This window comes from Ursus americanus, chromosome X, assembly GCF_024610735.1.
Source record: "Ursus americanus isolate L20-20 chromosome X, mUrsAme1.1.p, whole genome shotgun sequence".
NCBI lineage: Eukaryota > Metazoa > Chordata > Mammalia > Carnivora > Ursidae > Ursus > Ursus americanus.
Window position 1 is genome coordinate 41,157,633 of NC_142164.1, and position 18,498 is coordinate 41,176,130.

At 37.1% G+C, this 18,498-nt stretch overlaps 1 protein-coding gene across 2 annotated transcripts in view; it reads right to left on the reverse strand.

Moving 5' to 3' along the window:
- IL1RAPL2 (interleukin 1 receptor accessory protein like 2) overlaps positions 1 to 18,498 on the reverse strand; it is a 1,151,831-nt gene that overhangs the window by 295,583 nt on the left and 837,750 nt on the right. For both annotated transcript variants that reach the window (XM_087859489.1, XM_045804817.2), the window contains one exon: positions 12,031 to 12,105. In XM_087859489.1, the coding sequence (XP_087715615.1) occupies positions 12,031 to 12,105 (75 nt within the window). The remainder of the gene's footprint in view (positions 1 to 12,030; positions 12,106 to 18,498) is intronic.

Genomic DNA, 18,498 nt, shown 5'->3' on the forward strand with positions numbered 1-18,498 from the left:
TTTCTTTTTATTCTTTTTTTCCTTTTTATTCCCAAGTGTCTCAGAACGAGTACAACTAAGTTAGAGAAACTAGGACAAAATAAGTAAACCAGGTTCTGTCTCAAGTGCTAATATGGCAGCCAACTTGTAGGGAAAAGGCTTGGCCCAGATTTTCCCAAGTTGTAAATAATGCACAAGTTGTACATTTTGGGTAATAGAATTGTTTTCAGTTTGGGGTGGCCCATGCTAAGCTCATGCATGTTATCCTGCAAAAAAAATAGATCTTTAGGAAACAGCTCATTAACCCTAGAATGCCTACAAGGGAGAGTGAATGCTGCCATGAACCAGCTGCAACTATGTGTGCCAAAAACCTGAGTGAACTTGCTAGATTAAATGAAGGTTTTCAAGGAGTTATTTGAAGCTAAAGGGTAGGAGGAGTATACAAAACACAATGAATTCAAAGAAATCCCTTGCTACCAACATTATATCCACAATGCATATATGAAATCATTACTCAAGCTAATGAAATTATCACGTATTACTATTTATATCGATAGTAATTCTGGTTTGACATTTTCACTCAATTGGTTAGTGACTTGTTTCAGATTGTTCTATGACACCTTTAGAAAGAGTTGATTAATTTTGCTAAACTGAAGAGACACAAGGGTATCATAAATTTCCATTTTTAGGGGCACCTGGGTGGCTTAGTAGGTTAAGAATCTGCCTTTGGCTCAGGTCATGATCTCAGGGTCCTGGGATCCAGCCCGGCATTAGGCTCCCTGCTCAGCAGGGAGTTGGCTCCTTCCTCTCCTTCTTCCCCTCCCCCACCTCATGCTTTCTTTCTCTCACTGTCTTTCAAATAAATAAATAAAATATTTTTTTAAAAGTTTCCATTTTTAGTATTGCCATATCAGAGCAAATGATGGATAACTTATTGTTTCAAAAGGTTATATCTTTTGCAATTTTTAATTATTTTCACATAAATATAGTACTTGGATTAAGGTTACACAGACATATCATTACATTGAGTAAAAGTCAGAGTCTAGAACTGTTAATTTATGAGGTCTCCCCACAAAAATAGTCACTCTCCCTTTTCCCATCTCTGTTTTGGCAGTTATCATATTACATTGTAATTCTGCTTCCACATCTGTCTTCCCCAGTAGACTGAGAATACCTTAAGGTCAAGGACCTCATTTTATTCACCTCTATATCCCCAGGATCTAACACAGTATTTGGCATCTGTTAAGAACACAAAAACTGTTTCTATGTAAATTTTTAAAAAGATAGATTTGGTTGAACAGCTCATTTCCTATTTTAAGGCTTCAATTAGCTACTTACTTTTGCCTTGTAGTCTTGAGGATTGCATTAAATATTATATTTGCTTTATTCCCTTCTAGAGTCTTTTACAGTAGACTCTTAGGAGAGCTAACACAATTTTCAGTAGAAACTGATATGCTGGTGAAATCGATTTCTGATGAAGATTAACACTCTTTTACACTCAGAAAAAGTTTGAGCCAATAACACATAACACAGTCATGAAATACGAATTTATATAGCCTATAAAAATAAGATAAATTCTGAATGAGAATAAAGACAAAGAGAATTTTTCATAATGGATCAGATTCATCTACAGATGATTATCCGTTTTTTTTTTTTGGTAACATCTGAAGTATTCAATTAGCTTGGGCTCTCCCACTCGTCTGAGTTTTTCTGATATGCTTTAGGCCCCCAAACCTTCTTTTTGACTCTTTGACACAAAAAGAGAAAGTAAACAGTATTTGCATTTATTTCCGCATAACACTGACTGGGTTATTTTAAGTCTTAGGAAATTTCCAAAAAAAATTTATCATCATCAGTGAGAACAGGTTACATTTCCAAATTTATCTTCAATTGAAATTAGATGTCAGACCGCAAATCTTTTCATCCACATTGATTTGTGGCCTTTTCAAAGCTTCTAGGAGCCCGTTAAAAATTTGTAAAGCATGCTTTTAGGTTCTATAAAAACAAACAAACAAACAAACAAACAAAAAAACAGTATGCAAAGAAGGGTCTACCGAGCATCAATATATTTCAAGTAGGGCACATGTTGCTATGATGTTTCAATACTTTTGTATTAAAGGGGGGTAATCAGAAGGGGGAGTGAAGCATGGGAGACTATGGACTCTGAGAAACAAACTGAGGGCGTCAGAGGGGAGGGGGTGGGGGAAGGGGATAGACTGGTGATGGGTAGTAAGGAGGGCACGTATTGCATGGTGCACTGGGTGTTATACACAACTAATGAATCATCAAACCTTGCATCAGAAACCAGGAATGTGCTGTATGGTGACTAACATAATGTAATAAAAAAACATTAAAAAAAATAAATAAAGTATAAACTCAAAAAAAATAGTGTAATATGGAAGGGTCCCAGTTAAGATGGCAGAGGAGTAGGGGTCCCCTTTTCCAGCTGGTCCCGAGTCGAGCTGGATAGGTACCAGACCATCCTGAACACCCACATAATCAGCCTGAGATGCAGGAAGATACATCTGGATCTCTACAAATGAACATCTCCAGCGCTGAGTATTGAGGTACGAAGCGGGGAGCTGTGAATCTGCGCACAGACATCAGAAGATAAACGGAAGGGGGAGGGAGCCTCTACATTCAGGCACTGGGAAGCGGTAGTCACCTGCACTGGGGAGCGGGTGGATTCACTGACTGGCACCCACGAGAGAGTAGACTGAGACCGTGAGCCTGGAAAGCGCACGACCAGTCTGAAAACCGGAGCTCCGGAGTGCGCGTAAACCACATTGAAACGGAGCTTGGGAGAGCGCGTCGGGGCGGCTGGCGGCTGGCGGTGTTAGAAACACAAAGGACAGAGATGCGCAGGCCCTGAAAGTGAGGGCTGGGACATCGGCTGCAGGGTTTTTAGCAGCAGCAACAAAAACAGAGTTAAAGAGGCCAGAAGAGCTCAGTGGAGATCTCTCTGCTCTAAGACAGAGGCTGGGATTCGGCCACTGCTGCTCTGACTCTCAGAAGAGGCACAGCAAACCACCACGGAAAGCCACCAGAGAACATAAGCCTGGAAATACCGGCTCACAGTGTGCCCCTCCCCATCCCCCCTCGTAGGGGACAGGAAGACTCTACCCAAACAGAGTTGACTGAGTATCAGAGCGGCAGGCCCCTCCCCCAGAAGGCAGGCTGAAAATTCAAGAAGCCCACATCCCTAAGGTCCCTATAAAACAAATGGACACTGCATGGGTCCTGGGCAATAATTTGGGCTCTGGACAACCCCGCAACCTCTCCTCATCAGAATGACCAGAAGGAGAAATACCCCGCAGCAAAGAAAAGACAATAAACCTGTGGACTCTGCCACAGAACTAATGGATACAGATATAACCAAATTATCAGAAATGGAGTTTAGAGTAACAATGGTCAAGACGATGTGTAGACTTGAAAAAAAATATTAATGAAAATATTAACGAGAATATAGAATCTCTAAGGGCAGAAATGAGAGCGAATCTAGCAGAAATTAAAAATGCTATGAATCAAATGCAGTCAAAACTAGATGCTCTGACGGCCAGGGTGAATGAGGCAGAAGAACAAATCAGCGAATTGGAGGATGGGTTAGTAGAAGAGAAAGCTAAAACAGAAACTTGGCTCAAAAAAATCCAATCTCAAGAATGTAGGTTACCAGAGATTACTGACTCAATGAAATGTTCCAAGGTCAGAATCATTGGCATCCCTGAGGGGGTGGACAAATAAAGAGGTCTAGAAGAGATATTTGAACAAATTGTAGCTGAAAACTTCCCTAATCTAGCAAAGGAAACAAGCATTCGTGTCCAAGAGGCAGAGAGGACCCCTTCCAAGCTCAACCACGACAAACCTACACCACGTCACGTCATAGTGCATTTCACAAATATTAGATCCAAGGATACAGTATTGAAAGCGGCCAGGGCAAAGAAATGTCTCACGTACCAAGGCAAAGGTATCAGAATTATGTCAGACCTGTATACACAGACCTGGAATGAGAGAAAGGCATGGGGTGGGGGCATTTTTAAAGCACTTTCAGAGAAAAACATGCAGCCAAGGATCCTTTATCCAGCAAGGCTGTCATTCAGAATTGATGGAGAGATAAAGACCTTTAGGAATCGCCAGTCACTGATGAATTTCGTAACCATGAAACCAGCCCTACAGGAGATATTATGGGGGGTTCTATAAAGGTAAAAAGGCCCCAAGAGTGATACAGAACAGAAAGTCACAATCTATAGAAACAAAGGCTTTACAGGCAACATCCATCATTAAAATCATATCTCTCAATAATCACTCTCAACGTGAATGGCCTAAATGCTCCCGTAAAACGCCACAGGGCTGCAGACTGGATAAAAAGACATGACCCATCCATTTGCTGTCTACAAGAGACTCATCTTGAACCTAAAGATACATCCAGACTGAAAGTAAAGGGATGGAATACCATCTTTCATGCCAATGAACCTCAAAAGAAAGCTGTGGTAGCAATTCTCATATCAGACAGATTGGCTTTTAAACTAAAGACTATAGATAGAGATACAGAAGGGCAGTATATTATTCTTACAGGATGTATCCAACAAGTGGATATGACAATTATAAATATATATGCCCCCAACAGGGGAGCAGCAAGATACACAAGCCAACTCTTAACCAGAATAAAGAGACATATAGATAATAATACATTAATAGTAGGGGACCTCAACACTCCACTATCAGCAATAGACAGAGCACCTAAGCAGAAAATTGACAAAGAAACAAGAGCTTTGAATGCCCTACATGATAAGGTGGACCTCATAGATATATATAGAACACTACACCCCAGAACCAAAGAATATTCATTCTATCCTAATGCCCATGGAACATTCTCAAGAATAGACCATTCTCTGGGTCACAAAAAAGGTCTCAACTGATACCAAAAGACTGAAATTATTCCCTGCATATTCTCAGACCACAATGCTTTGAAATTGGAACTCAATCCCAAGGAAAAATTTGGAAGAAACTCAAACACTTGGAGACTAAGAACCATCCTGCTCAAAAATGATTCGATAAGCCAGAAATCAAAAATCAATTTAAACAATTTTTGGAGACCAACGAGAATGAAAACACAATGGTCCAAAACCTATGGGACACTGCAAGCAGTCCTAAGGGGAAAATACATAGCCATCCGAGCCTCACTCAAAAGAATAGAAAAGTCTAAAATGCAGTTTTCATATTCTAATCCTCAAGAAGCTGGAACAGCAACAGAAGAACAGTCTTAATCCATGCATGAGAAAGCAGGTGATCAAGATTAGAGCAGAAATCAATGAATTAGAAACCAGGAGCACAGTAGAGCAGATCAACAGAACTAGAAGCCGGTTCCTGGAAAGAATAAATAAAATAGACAAATCACTGGCAAGACTTATCCAAAAGAATAGAGAAAGGACCCAAATTAATGAAATTATGAATGAAAAGGGAGAGGTCACAACCAACACCAATGAAATAGAAAGGATCATTAGAAACTTTTTCAACAGATTTATGCCAATAAATTAAACAACCTGGAAGAGATGGAGGCCTTCCTGGAAACCTATAAACTACCAAGACTGAAGCAGGAAGAAAGTGATTTTTTAAACAGACCAATTAATTATGAAGAGATTGAAATAGTGATTAAAAACCTTCTGAAAAACAAAACTCCAGGGCCTGATGGATTCCCCGGGGAATTATACCAAACATTCAAAGAAGAAATAATACCTATTCTCCTAAAGCTGTTTCAAAAAATAGAAACAGAAGGAAAACTACCAAACTCATTCTATGAGGCCAATATTACCTTGATCCCCAAACCAGGCAAAGACCACATCAAGAAGGAGAGTTACAGACCGATTTCCCTCATGAATATGAACACCAAGATTCTCAACAAGATCCTGGCTAATAGAATCTAAGAGTACATTAAAAGGATTATCCATGATGACCAAGTGGGATTCATCCCTAGGATGCAAAGATGGTTCAACATTCGCAAATCTATCAGTGTGATAGATTATATCAACAAGAAAAGAGTCAAGAACCACATGATCCTCTCAATAGATGCAGAAAAAGCATTTGACAAAATACAACATCCTTTCCTGATCAAAACCCTTCAGAGTGTAGGGATAGAGGGTACATTCCTCAATCTCATAAAAACCATCTATGAAAAGCCTACAGCAAACATCATTCTCAATGGGGAAAAGCTGGAAGCCTTTCCCTTAAGATCAGGAACACGACAAGGATGCCCACTCTCACCACTATTATTCAACATAGTACTAGAAGTCCTCGCAACAGTAATCAGACAACAAAAAGGGATAAAATGTATCCATACTGGCAAAGAAGAAGTCAAACTGTCTCTCTTCAGATGACATCATACTCTATATGGAAAACTCAAAAGAATCCACCCCCAAGCAACTCGAACTTATAAAGGAATTCAGTAATGTGGCAGGATACAAAATCAATGCTCAGAAATCAGTTGCATTTCTATACACAAACAATGAGTCTGAAGAAAGAGAAATTAGGGAATCCATCCCATTTACAGTAGCACCAAAAATCATACGTTATCTTGGAATTAACTTAAGCAGAGACGTAAAGGATCTATATTCTAGAAACTACAAATCACTCTTGAAAAACATTGAAGAAGACAGAAAAAGATGGAAAAATATTCCATGCTCATGGATCAGAAGAATAAAAATAGTTAAAATGTCTATGCTACCCAGAGCAATCTCCACTTTCAATACCATCCCGATCAAAAGACCAATGACATTTTTCAAAGAACTGGAACAAACAGCCCTTAAATTTGTGTGGAACCAGAAAAGGCCTCAAATCACCAAGGAACTGTTGAAAAGGAAAAACAAAGCTGGGGGCATCAGAATGCCGAATTTCAAGCTGTACTACAAAGCTGGGATCACCAAGACAGCATGGTACTGGCACAAAAACAGACACATAGACCAATGGAACAGACTAGAGACCGCAGAAATGGACCGTCGGCTCTTTGCACTATTGATCTTTGACAAAGCAGGAAAAAAACATCCAGTGGAAAAAAGACAGTCTCTTCAATAAATGGTGCTGGGAAAATTGGACAGCTACATGCAAAATAATGAACGTTGACCAGCCTCTCACACCATACACAAAGACAAACTCCAAATGGATGAAAGACCTTGACGTGAGACAGGAATCCATCAAAATCCTAGAGAAGAGCATAGGCAGCAACCTCTACGACATCAGCCACAGCAACCTTTTTCATGACACATCTTCAAAGGCAAGAGAAACAAAAGATACAATGAACTTGTGTGACTTCATCAAGATAAAAAGATTCTCCCAGCCAAGGAAACAGTCAAAAAACTAAGAGGCAGCCCACGGAATGGGAGAATATATTTGCAAATGACACTACAGATAAAAGACTGGTATCCACGATCTACAAAGAACTTCTCAAACTCAATACATGAGAAACAAATAATCAAATCAAAAAATGGGCAGAAGATATGAACAGACACTTTTCCAATGAAGACATACAAATGGCTAACAGACACAAGAAAAAGTGTTCAAAATCATTAGCCATCAGGGAAATTCAAATCAAAACCACTTTGAGATACCACCTTAAGCCAGTTAGAATGGCAAAAATTGACAAGGCAGGAAATAACAAATACTGGAGAGGATGTGGAGAAAGGGGATCCCTCTTACACTGTTAGTGGGAATGCAAGTTGGTACAGCCACTCTGGAAAACAGTGTGGAGGTCCCTTAAAAAATTAAAAATTGAGCTACCCTATTTTGCAGCAATTGCACTGCTGGGTATTTACCCCAAAGATACAGAGGTAGTGAAGAGAAGGGCCATATGCACCCCAATGTTCATAGCAGCAACGTCCACAATAGCTAAATCGTGAAAGGAGCAGAGATGCCCTTCAACAGATGACTGGATTAAGAAGCTGTGGTCCATATATACAATGGAATATTACTCAGCTATCAAAAAGAATGATTTCTCAACATTTACTGCAACATGGATGGCACTGGAGGAGATAATGCTAAGTGAAATAGTCAAGCAGAGAAAGACAATTATCATATGGCTTCACTCATTTATGGAACATAAGAAGGAAGATTGGTAGGAGAAGAAAGGGAAGAAGAAAGGGGGGGTAATCAGAAGGGGGAATGAAGCATGAGAGACTATGGACTCTGGGAAACAAACTGAGGGCTACAGAGGGGAGGATGGATGGTAGGGGAATGGGATAGGCTGGTGATGGGTACTAAGGAGGGCATGTATTGCATGGGTGTTATACACAACTAAAGAATCATTGAACTGTACATCAAAAACCAGGGATGTACTGTATGGTGACTAACATAATATAATAAAAAATATTATTATAAAAAAAACATACAAATGTGTAATATGAAGTAATATACTGTAATAAAATGTTATTTTTTCTTAGAAAAATTGAAGATATATTTATTTTCAACTACCAAAAAAAGAGTGCTGGTATATTAAACGTTTATTTATAAAATTCAAACTAAATTTACCTTCACAGTAAGAAAATAAATGGAAGATAATGGGACCAAGTTGGATTTTTTGTGTTTTGTACTTTGCTTTTTCCTTTATATTTCACACATTACTACAGGCAGCTTTAGCAAAATAAGCTTGCTTTGTGAGAGCAATAGTTTTCATATTACTTTGCTAAGAATGTGTTTATCATCTCAAAATGTATGGGTATTTGGTTAAGATTAATCTTCTTTCAGCATTACAATGTGAACACAATTTAACAACAACCAAACTGTCATCACTATGTCAGCAAAAAGTATGTAAATTTCTATAACGTTGTGGATGACTAATGGATTACACTATAGAAAAGAGAAAGTCAAGATGTTTATTTTCCTCTAGAGACACAACAGAATATCTGCACTGACGCCAACCATGCACAAAAAAATATTCATTTCTACTGAAAAATTTCATTTACTGGATTGCCCTTTACAAATATGCAGAACTGATAACTTAGTGTAACCCTCAAACAAACACATAAATAATTATTCCAGACCATGTTTTCTAAAACTATCGTGGAGCTAGTACTCAAGTATTTCCCATAATTTTTCTCATTTTCCATAAAATGCCTGCATGAGATTCTTGTCCACGGGGAAAATGGAATTTACAATGTTTTAGAGAAAATAATGTTTGTTTTAGATATCTATTGTTATTTAACAAAATACCTAACTTAGTGGCTGATGACAACAATTTTATTTTGCACATAATTTTTTGGTTTAGAAATATGAGAATGGTTTACCTTAATGATTTGTCCCTAAACTACATGGCATAAGCCAGGGCAGCTGGGGCTATAGGATCCAATTCCAACATGGCTTCTTCACTTACCAGCCTTGGTGCTCATTGACCTCTTTTTCTTCAAATGGTGCCCCATCCTCTAGCAGCTCTCCATGTGGCTTGAGCTTCTCATAGCATGGTGGTTTCAGAGAAGACCAAGAGACCTGAAGAGAAGCTGCAAGGTTTCTTTTGACCCAGCCTCCAAAATCCCAGAATATCACTTCTACCATATTCTATTGATCAATCATGTCCCTAAGGCCATTTTGGATTCAAGGGGAGCCGGATGATAAACTATGTTTAAATGGTAAGAATAGCAAAAAATCTGTGGCCAACTTTAATCTAATAGAATGTTGTCTCAAATTTTAGGTACTGAGATTTGGGAAATTTGAACGTGGTAATGTGCTTAGCAATTTGAATTGGATTTTTCTATTCTTTGGTAGTTCTACTTTTTGTTCTAATTTGAGGATGTCTAAAGCTGAATTTGCTTGACGAACTTAAAAAAAAATAAAGGAAAATAATTTCCAGAAGTTTTCATGATCTTACTGAATTATGTAAATTTTCCAGATATAGACAGGGACATGCAATCACCCCAATTATTTTTCTCTCTTTTTTGCACTTGCAGTTTCTAAACATTCTGACTGCAGAACTCCCACTGACACTGAGGAGCTCTCTGACATTTACAGTGCTCCTAACATCACCTTACTATTGAGGCATAAGACTAAGTTACAAAATGACTCCCAGGTATGAATAAATGATGCTAAATAAATATGTAGAGAAGTTAAAATCACCTAAAATTAACCAGGTATGTGTTCTTCCTAATGCCAGAGATCTGGTTTAATGGATTTTGTTTTCTTTTCTCTGAATTACATGGTTGCTTTAGCATTTTAGAGAAATAGCCTTTCTGGGATGGAAAACGGGCAGGTCTTCATCTTTCTGTCAATAAAGTTGTCTCTAAACTCTGTCACAAACTAAAAATTGAGAAGTTCAGCCTTGCACCTAATGTAAATTGGAAGCAAATTACTTTAGTAATTTTACAGGGTGGTATTGGTGGTGGGCTACTTTGGCATATATGCCTATGTTGAAATACACATGTATACCAAGCACACATCTTAGAGATATCCTAAATAACACATACAAATTCTGCACCCAGTGAATCTGAGTGAAATGTACTCCCTACAATGGTCTCTCTCCTTGCTTTAGAACAGTACCCCTCTAACATTTTTGTTAAAGCTTGACTAATAGCAGAGGTGAATGAAGAAGTATCCCACTCATGGGCCACAAACACAAAATTTGAGATAGTTGTGTAAGTTTTGCTTTCTACTCCTTAATATATAAGTTTTCTTATAAAAATAATTTATCCACTTGAATCTGCATGAAAACTAATGATATAAGATCATCTTATGGTTCATGTAACCCCTGGCGAACCACAGAGTAAAACTTGAGGTATTTTCATCCCAATATTGATGGGAAATGTAAGCAAAAATTACTGAGGGTATGTGTCAGCACATCTAGATTTGGCTATAACAAAATGACTCTGCAAAATAATACAAGTGGTGGGGGGGGAACCATAGCCTAATACTTCAACATTAGCTACAAAATATTCACTATTTCCACCACCCATTATTAACATGTTTCTTTTCTTTTTTTGTTTGTTTATTTATTTTAAAATACTTAACTTTGGTACTTATACTGGTAGGCTACATCATTAACTACAATGAGCTATATTTCCTTATGGAAAAATGAACAAGTTCTTAGGAATATAATTTTCTCTCATCTATTCTCAAGATAGAAATAAGCCTCTAACAGTCCAAATTGTATCAGAAAGATCAAAAGTTGAGTAAATCGTCCTCCAAAGTGGGTGAAATATTGGAGCCAATTCATCTTCCCTGGCTATATGATTGGTAGGTACCACTATGGTCACAGGTTTCAATAAATCATATACCCAAAATAAACCAAACCATTTCCAGCATATTTGCTCACTTCTCTTGTTTAGAATTGACAAAATTCTGAGAATTGAAGAATAGAATGAAACCCAAGGTGGATAAAATCTCACAAATGTTAAAGTATATGGCTTAGAGTAAAGGCCATGGTGTGAAAAAGATACTAACAGACTTCTGAATCTCAACCTCACAGTTCTTGAAATACAAGGATTACTGGCAGGGGACTCAAAAGGAAGGCTCAACACCTTATGTCCTTATTTAAGTCTGTAAAAAAAACATGAACACCAATAAATCATCTTGTTACTTTTGCCAATACTGTATGATTCATAAATATTCAGGATCTCAACCTAAAAACAAGTTTTAAATAGCCCTGGATTGTGCCATTGGAAATAATACTATCAAATCATTTTAAGGAGTGTATTGTGGGGCTCTTTTACTTTAAAAAGTGCTGTTCTCCAGGAGTTAATGTTCTCTAAATGAAAAATTTTGGCTGACAAGCATGAAAAGTCTTTTGTACCAATCACCAATGCATGACATCTATGAATCTATCAATCACAGAGTTAAAAAGCTCTGTCCTATAGCACACTTAATACCTAGTGTAACCAATTAGTATTATAATTCCTTGATGCAATACAAACTCATTTCCTTAAACTGCTATTGCCCTGAACTCCAGGGTTATAAATGAGCAGACACAGATTGATTTGCATGTAATAACAGTGGCAATAAACCTTTCCTGGTTCATGCAATCTTCCCCATCTATTAACAGAGAGCAAGTTTAGGATCTATTATTCCCAGAAGGGGACTTACCCAGCTGGACATCTATAACACTTGGCTGATTCTCCATGGGGAACAATGGCTTGGGAGGCTTGTCTGTGAGTAAAGCTAGAAGAGAAAATGAAAGAAGGTAATGGAAAAATTGAGACAAATTGCAGGGTAAGAAAGATTCTATCATGAATGATATTTAATGTTTGTAGACTTGATGGTGTATAAACATTTATTAGGCAGTGTTCTTACTTGAGCTGTTACTCTATCCATACAATATCCATTTCCCAGCACATTTAGAGCACCATTGATTCACTGTAAATAGGCCATTTCAACAGCTACACTTTCAAACAAGATCAAACAAATGGACTATTTTGAACGATTTTTATAAGCTTGTAAGTATAAAGAAATATAGATTTTAAAAGTATAATCAGATAAACATTAAATCCCCATATGTACTTTGTGGTGCTAAATACAAACCTAATAGACATTTCTGGTGGACTGAACCTTCTATACCTCTGAATCACGCCCCATTCCCCACTCAGCCTCTGAAACAACATAAAATAAAACACTGGTACCTTCATTAGGATAATGATTAAAAATATTGATTGAGCATCTTTTGTCCACCAAGTCTTATGCTCAGTGTTAAGGGAGAAGGAAGTAAAGTCTTTATATTTACTCTCCATTTACAATCTAGGACTATGAACCAAAATTATCACATCAAAATAAAGAGATAATAGAACAAAGACTACCATCTAGTGAAAAATTGTAGCCTTTGAGGCATAAGACCATATGTGGTAAAGGAATGAAGAAAGGAGAGGCCAATATTAGCTGGCAGAGCTGGGGAAAGTTTTATGAAGGAAATGGGTCTCCACATAGACCTTAAGAAATGGAAAAGATTTGGAAAGGTAGACAATAAGGAAGAAGAAATGAAGGAAAGTTTAACAACACAAACCAAGGAAGAGAGGTAGAACTTAGAGCATAATGTGACTAGAGGAAAATGATCTGGTGAGAAGGAGCTGTGTGATATAGGGTAAAGAGTAAGTTGCTCATGATGTAGAGTAGTTAGAAATGAAAATAGGCAGGATGGAACTCAATTCTGGAGGATCCTTACAAATATGCAGAAGAATTTGGACATGATGTAGTAGACTACAAGACCATTGTAGATTCTTGGAACAATAGCAACAAAAGACTCATGGGACGTGCTATCTAAAGATGATTGGCTTCCTATATAGGATGGGTTGGAGGAGAACAAAAACAGCTAAGAGGATGGAGTAATAACACAGTAGTGCAGGGCGGGGGTGTGAGAGGATGAAGAGGAGTATGGGGAAATTTTAAAAAAGGCAAATTTGAGAGGCACCTGGAAGAAAGAAATGAGAGCACTTGGCACACAGATACAAAATGGTTTATGACAAAGCTTGTACCAAGCTATTATTTACGAGCTGAATTCCTTTTAACTCTTCCCATATTTATCTTGCTTCAACTGTCCAACCAGACTCTTACCTATTAAAGGGATATGTTTTATATGTCTTTGTATTTCACAGGAGACATAGAATAGAGCTGGGCATATAAGAGATCATCATTAAACCATCATTAATTGACTGGCATAGGAATTCTATGCTGACATGAGAGAAGTTCATCTCATATTTATAAGGCTATTTAGAAGAGAAGAAGAAATAAAAGTTGATCAGATGACAGGTAAGATTAGGGAAATATATAAATTTGGTGATATGCCCAAAATAGTTGTTGATAACAAACAAACGCACTTAGAAATTCACTTAGAAAAGAGCTTTGCGTTACATCAGCTTTATCTTTCTGATATCCTAACTGCTTGAAATGGGAAAATTTTAGTGAATTGTTCTTATTTTTCCAACTACTTTTTGTTGATGGGCTACATCTTATCCTTATTGAATCAAATATATTTTTTTCTAACGTGGCACAATAATAGACACAGAGATCAATAGAACAGAATAGAAAACCCAGAAATAAACCCACATCTATTTGGTCAATTAATCTTCAATAAAGCAGGAAAGAATATTCAATGGGAAACAGTCTCTTCAACACATGGTGTTGGGAAAACTGGATAGCAACATACAAAAGAATGAAAACTGGACCACTTTCTTACCCTGTACACAAAAATTCAAAATGGTTGAAAGACCTTAGTGTGAGATAGGAAACTATCAAAATCCTAGAGGAGAATACAGGCAGTGACCTTTGTGATACCGGCCATAGTAACTTCTTACTAAGTATGTCTCCTGAGGCAAGGGAAACAAAAGCAAAAATAAACTATTGGGATTTCATCAAAATAGAAAGCCTCTGTACAGCAAAGGAAATAATAAAGAAAACTACAAGGCAACTTTCAGAATGGGAGAAGATATTTGCAAATGACATATCTGATAAAGGGTTAGTATCCAAAATACATAAAGAACTTAAAATCTCAACACCCAAAAAACAATCCAATTAAAAATGGGCAGAATACATGAATAAACAGTTTTCCAAAGCAGATATCCAGATGGCCAACAGACACATGAAAAGATGCTCAAGATCACTCAATATCAGGGAAATGCATATCAGAACTATAATGAGGTATCTATCACCTCACAAATGTCAGAATGGCTAAAATTAACAATACAAGAAACAACAGGTGCTAGTGAGGATGTGGTGAAAGGGGAACCCTCTTGCACAGTATGGGAATACAAACTGGTGCAGCCACTCTGGAAAACAGTACAGAGGTTCCTCAAAAAGTTAAAAATAGGACAACTTGGAGCACCTGGCTGGCTCAGTCAGAGGAGCATGTGACTTTTGATCTTGGGGTCATGGGTTTGAGCCCCATGTTGGGAGTAGAGATTCTTAAAGAAAGAAATAAACTTAAAAAACAAAAGACCTATCCTATGATCCAGCAATTGCACTGCTAGGTATTTAAACAAAGCATACAAAAATACTAATTCAAAGGGATACATATACCTTAATGTTTACCTCAGTATTATCTATAATAGCCAAACTACAGAAACAGCCTGAGTGTCCATCAACTGATGAATGGACACACACACACACACACACACACACACACACACACACACACTCTCACACACACAGAGTGAAATATTACTCAGCCATAAAAAAGATTGAAATCTTGCCATTTGCAATGACATGGATGGAGCTAAAGAGTATTATGCTATGCAAAATAAGTCAGTCAGAGAAAGACAAATAAAATATGATTTCACTCATATGTGGAATTTAAGAAACAAAACAAATGAACAAAGAGGGAAAAAAGAGAGAATGAGAGACGGAGGCAAACTAAGAAACAGACTCTTAACTATAGAGAACAAACTGATGGCTACCAGAAGGGAGGTGGGTGTGGGAATGGGTGAAATAGATGATGGGGATTTAGGAGTGCACTTGTTGTTATGAGCTGATTTGGGTATAATGTGGACAAACATACAATATCTATAGTTTTCATTTCCTAAATATTTCAGTTACCTTTAACAGTCTGATACTATTTGAAACATAAAGGATATACTTTAAACAAAATTTAAATATTAGAATTTAAAATCCAGTCATAACAGGTGTTTGATTTTGTTGTTGTTCACTACTGTTTGTAATAGCAAAATATTGGAAACAACCAAAATATCCATCAGGACAGTAGTTAAATAATATGGTGCTTTCATATAATGATATATTATAATGCAGCCACTTAAAATAATTAGGTAAATCTGTACATCTGTTATACAAACATCTCCAAGATACACTGTTCAACAGTGTGCACAGCATACTATCCTTTGTGTAAAAAGAAAACAACACGTGTGTGTGTATGTACCCATGTGTATGCACATATAAAAATGTTTAAGTATGGACTATTTCTGAATAGATACATGTAAAATTTATAACAGTGATATCCTCTGAAGAAAGGAACTGGATGGCTGAATAATGGTAAGGACAATACGGTCAGGTAGAGGAAAATTTAATTTTCACTATACACTTTATCTACATTTTGAACAACATGCATATATTGTGTATTCAAAACATGAATAAAATTAAAATTAAATAAAATCCAGCCACCTACATTTTATTTATAAAAAATAATTTTGATTTCTTTGTAGAATTATTCTCAATTTGCCTTACACATCTCTTTCAGGTGCTTCCCCTGCTTGTAATCTCTGTCAAATAAATAAATAAAATCTTAAAAAATATATTTCATACTCAAAGATGAATATCTTGTCCAATTCTTATCAGGATATGAATTATTGAATCATTGTTGTCCCTCATCTTTACCGCCTGCCATGGACTATGGATACATTTACCCTGATTTCATTATAATTGTGTCAATTACTGACATGACATTTATTAATAGAAAGTCATTTTACGTGCCTTATATTTATAGGCTGTTCATAATTTTCAAGGTGTTTTCAGATACATTAGCTCATGTGATCTACCCAATGACCTTGGAAGTAAGGAAGAGAGCTACAATTATGGCCAATTTAGAGATGAAGCTAAATGAAGCTGACATTGTCTCATTTGGTGCCCCCTTGTGACCAAAAGCCCCCATTTGCAGAACTGCAAAGAAGACGTGAAAGTTGTAGGCAGAAGACAGGTACAAATGCTCAATACTGAATCAATGGTTTTAGCCTCTTTGATGACTATACACTAACCTAAGGTTCCTAGGCCAGTGGAAGAGGCTTTGTGGCAAACAGCCAATAGAGACATGATTCCTGTAGGACATTCCAACACACACGTTTTTTTCGCCCTAAACCCATGAATGAAAGGGGATAAATTTACACTTACCCTAACACATCCCAGTGGGATATAGGTGTGGAGCCTCATTAAATTCCAATATCATGTCTAGGCCTGGGAATTGCCAAGAAGTGCAGGACATTTGTGATGGTAAAACAGCAACTGCAGCAGTTCATCTGGATCCTGACCACCAGCCCAGAGACAAATCTATCAGCACCCAGCATAATTACAGCATTTGCAGATTAGCTACAGAACATGCTGCCATGGGAAAACAAGTTCATTTCTTTCTTCTCTTTAAAAATCTCATCTGAAATTCAGTTACTATTTGAGAAATGAAGGGGGAGAACTGTCAATAACAGGGCCCCTGAACAACAGAGTGAAGATTTACAATTTTATTAGAAAACTTATCCTGGACCTCTACAGGGACTAATTTCAGGTCTGTGCTAGTCTTTGAATTTGCTTCTCAAGCTTCATGTTTTGATTGAAAGAAGGAGAGCAAGCAATGCAGTTTGGTACTAATGTTTCAGTCCATAATTCCTCCCATGCATTTCCCTCTGTAGCTGCTTATGTTTAATTATCCTTAAATATAATTGCTCTACTGAGTATACCATGACAGTAGTCTTAATATGCTAGTGAAACTATTACTGTTTCTGCCTGCTTCTTCTTAAAGCCAAGTTTTATGTGTTTGACACTAACTTTCCTGAGGAGAATTAGCTCTCTTTTTTCTATTATAGGTAAATGTTGTGTCTACCTGTACAAATCAATTGGTTTGACTGAAATGATTGGTCAATTTCCATGAATATAGTATAAAAATCAGTAGAATAAGTTGTTTGATTGAATAAATCAGTTTATTTGACTATATTGCCTAAGTATTACATACTGCTATTATAAGTTTCACTGTCCTCTTTTGTTGTTAATTTGTCTGTTTAATTAGACTTGCCAGAGAATGAAGTGGGAGGACAGCTATATACAAAGGACACTAAATGTATAAGCACAGTAGGATCATAAAGTACCTCATTCGTTTCTATGAATGAAGCCATTATGGAATGTATATGTTAAGGTTAATGAAATGCATCCCTCCAAATCCATTCAACACACCAACACTGACATCACATTCCCAAAATCACTATTTTCATCACAACATTTAACCACTGAAAATCTACCAAAGTTTCCTATATATACAAGAGGATAAAATCTGAAACTGTCAGCTAGGACTATAAAGAAAGCCACAATATAGCCTTTAAAAAACCTTCTTGTCTTTTTACCCACTCTTCTACTTTATCAGTGCGAGGGTCAAATTACTTTCCTCATTTGTCCCTTAACACATTGCATTAATTTCCAACTCTGCATCTTGGCTTAAACACTTTCCCTAAGCTTGAAAACAAATAACAGTTACCATAGTTATCATTAATTTGGCATCTACTGTGTGCTAAGCATTGTTCTAAGGCATTTTATATTACATTTTACAAATAACTTTCCCAAAGTCAAGCAGCTTTGGACTAGTAAAGCAGAGATCTGAAGTGAGTTTTGTCTGATTTCACAATGCCCACAATGCTTTTCTAAGAACTTTACCTTGTTTTTTGCCATCCTATGTCCTATCTAACCTCTAAAAGCCTGCCCTGCATTCTCCAGAAAACCTCCCTGAAAAAAAGCCCAAGCTAACCTTTACTCGCTCTGGTTTGACTGAAAATGAAATCCTAAACCATTTACTATTTCATTGAACCACTCATTTGGTTCATAGCATACACTACTTTGACTACAAATTAAACCTCACTTTACATG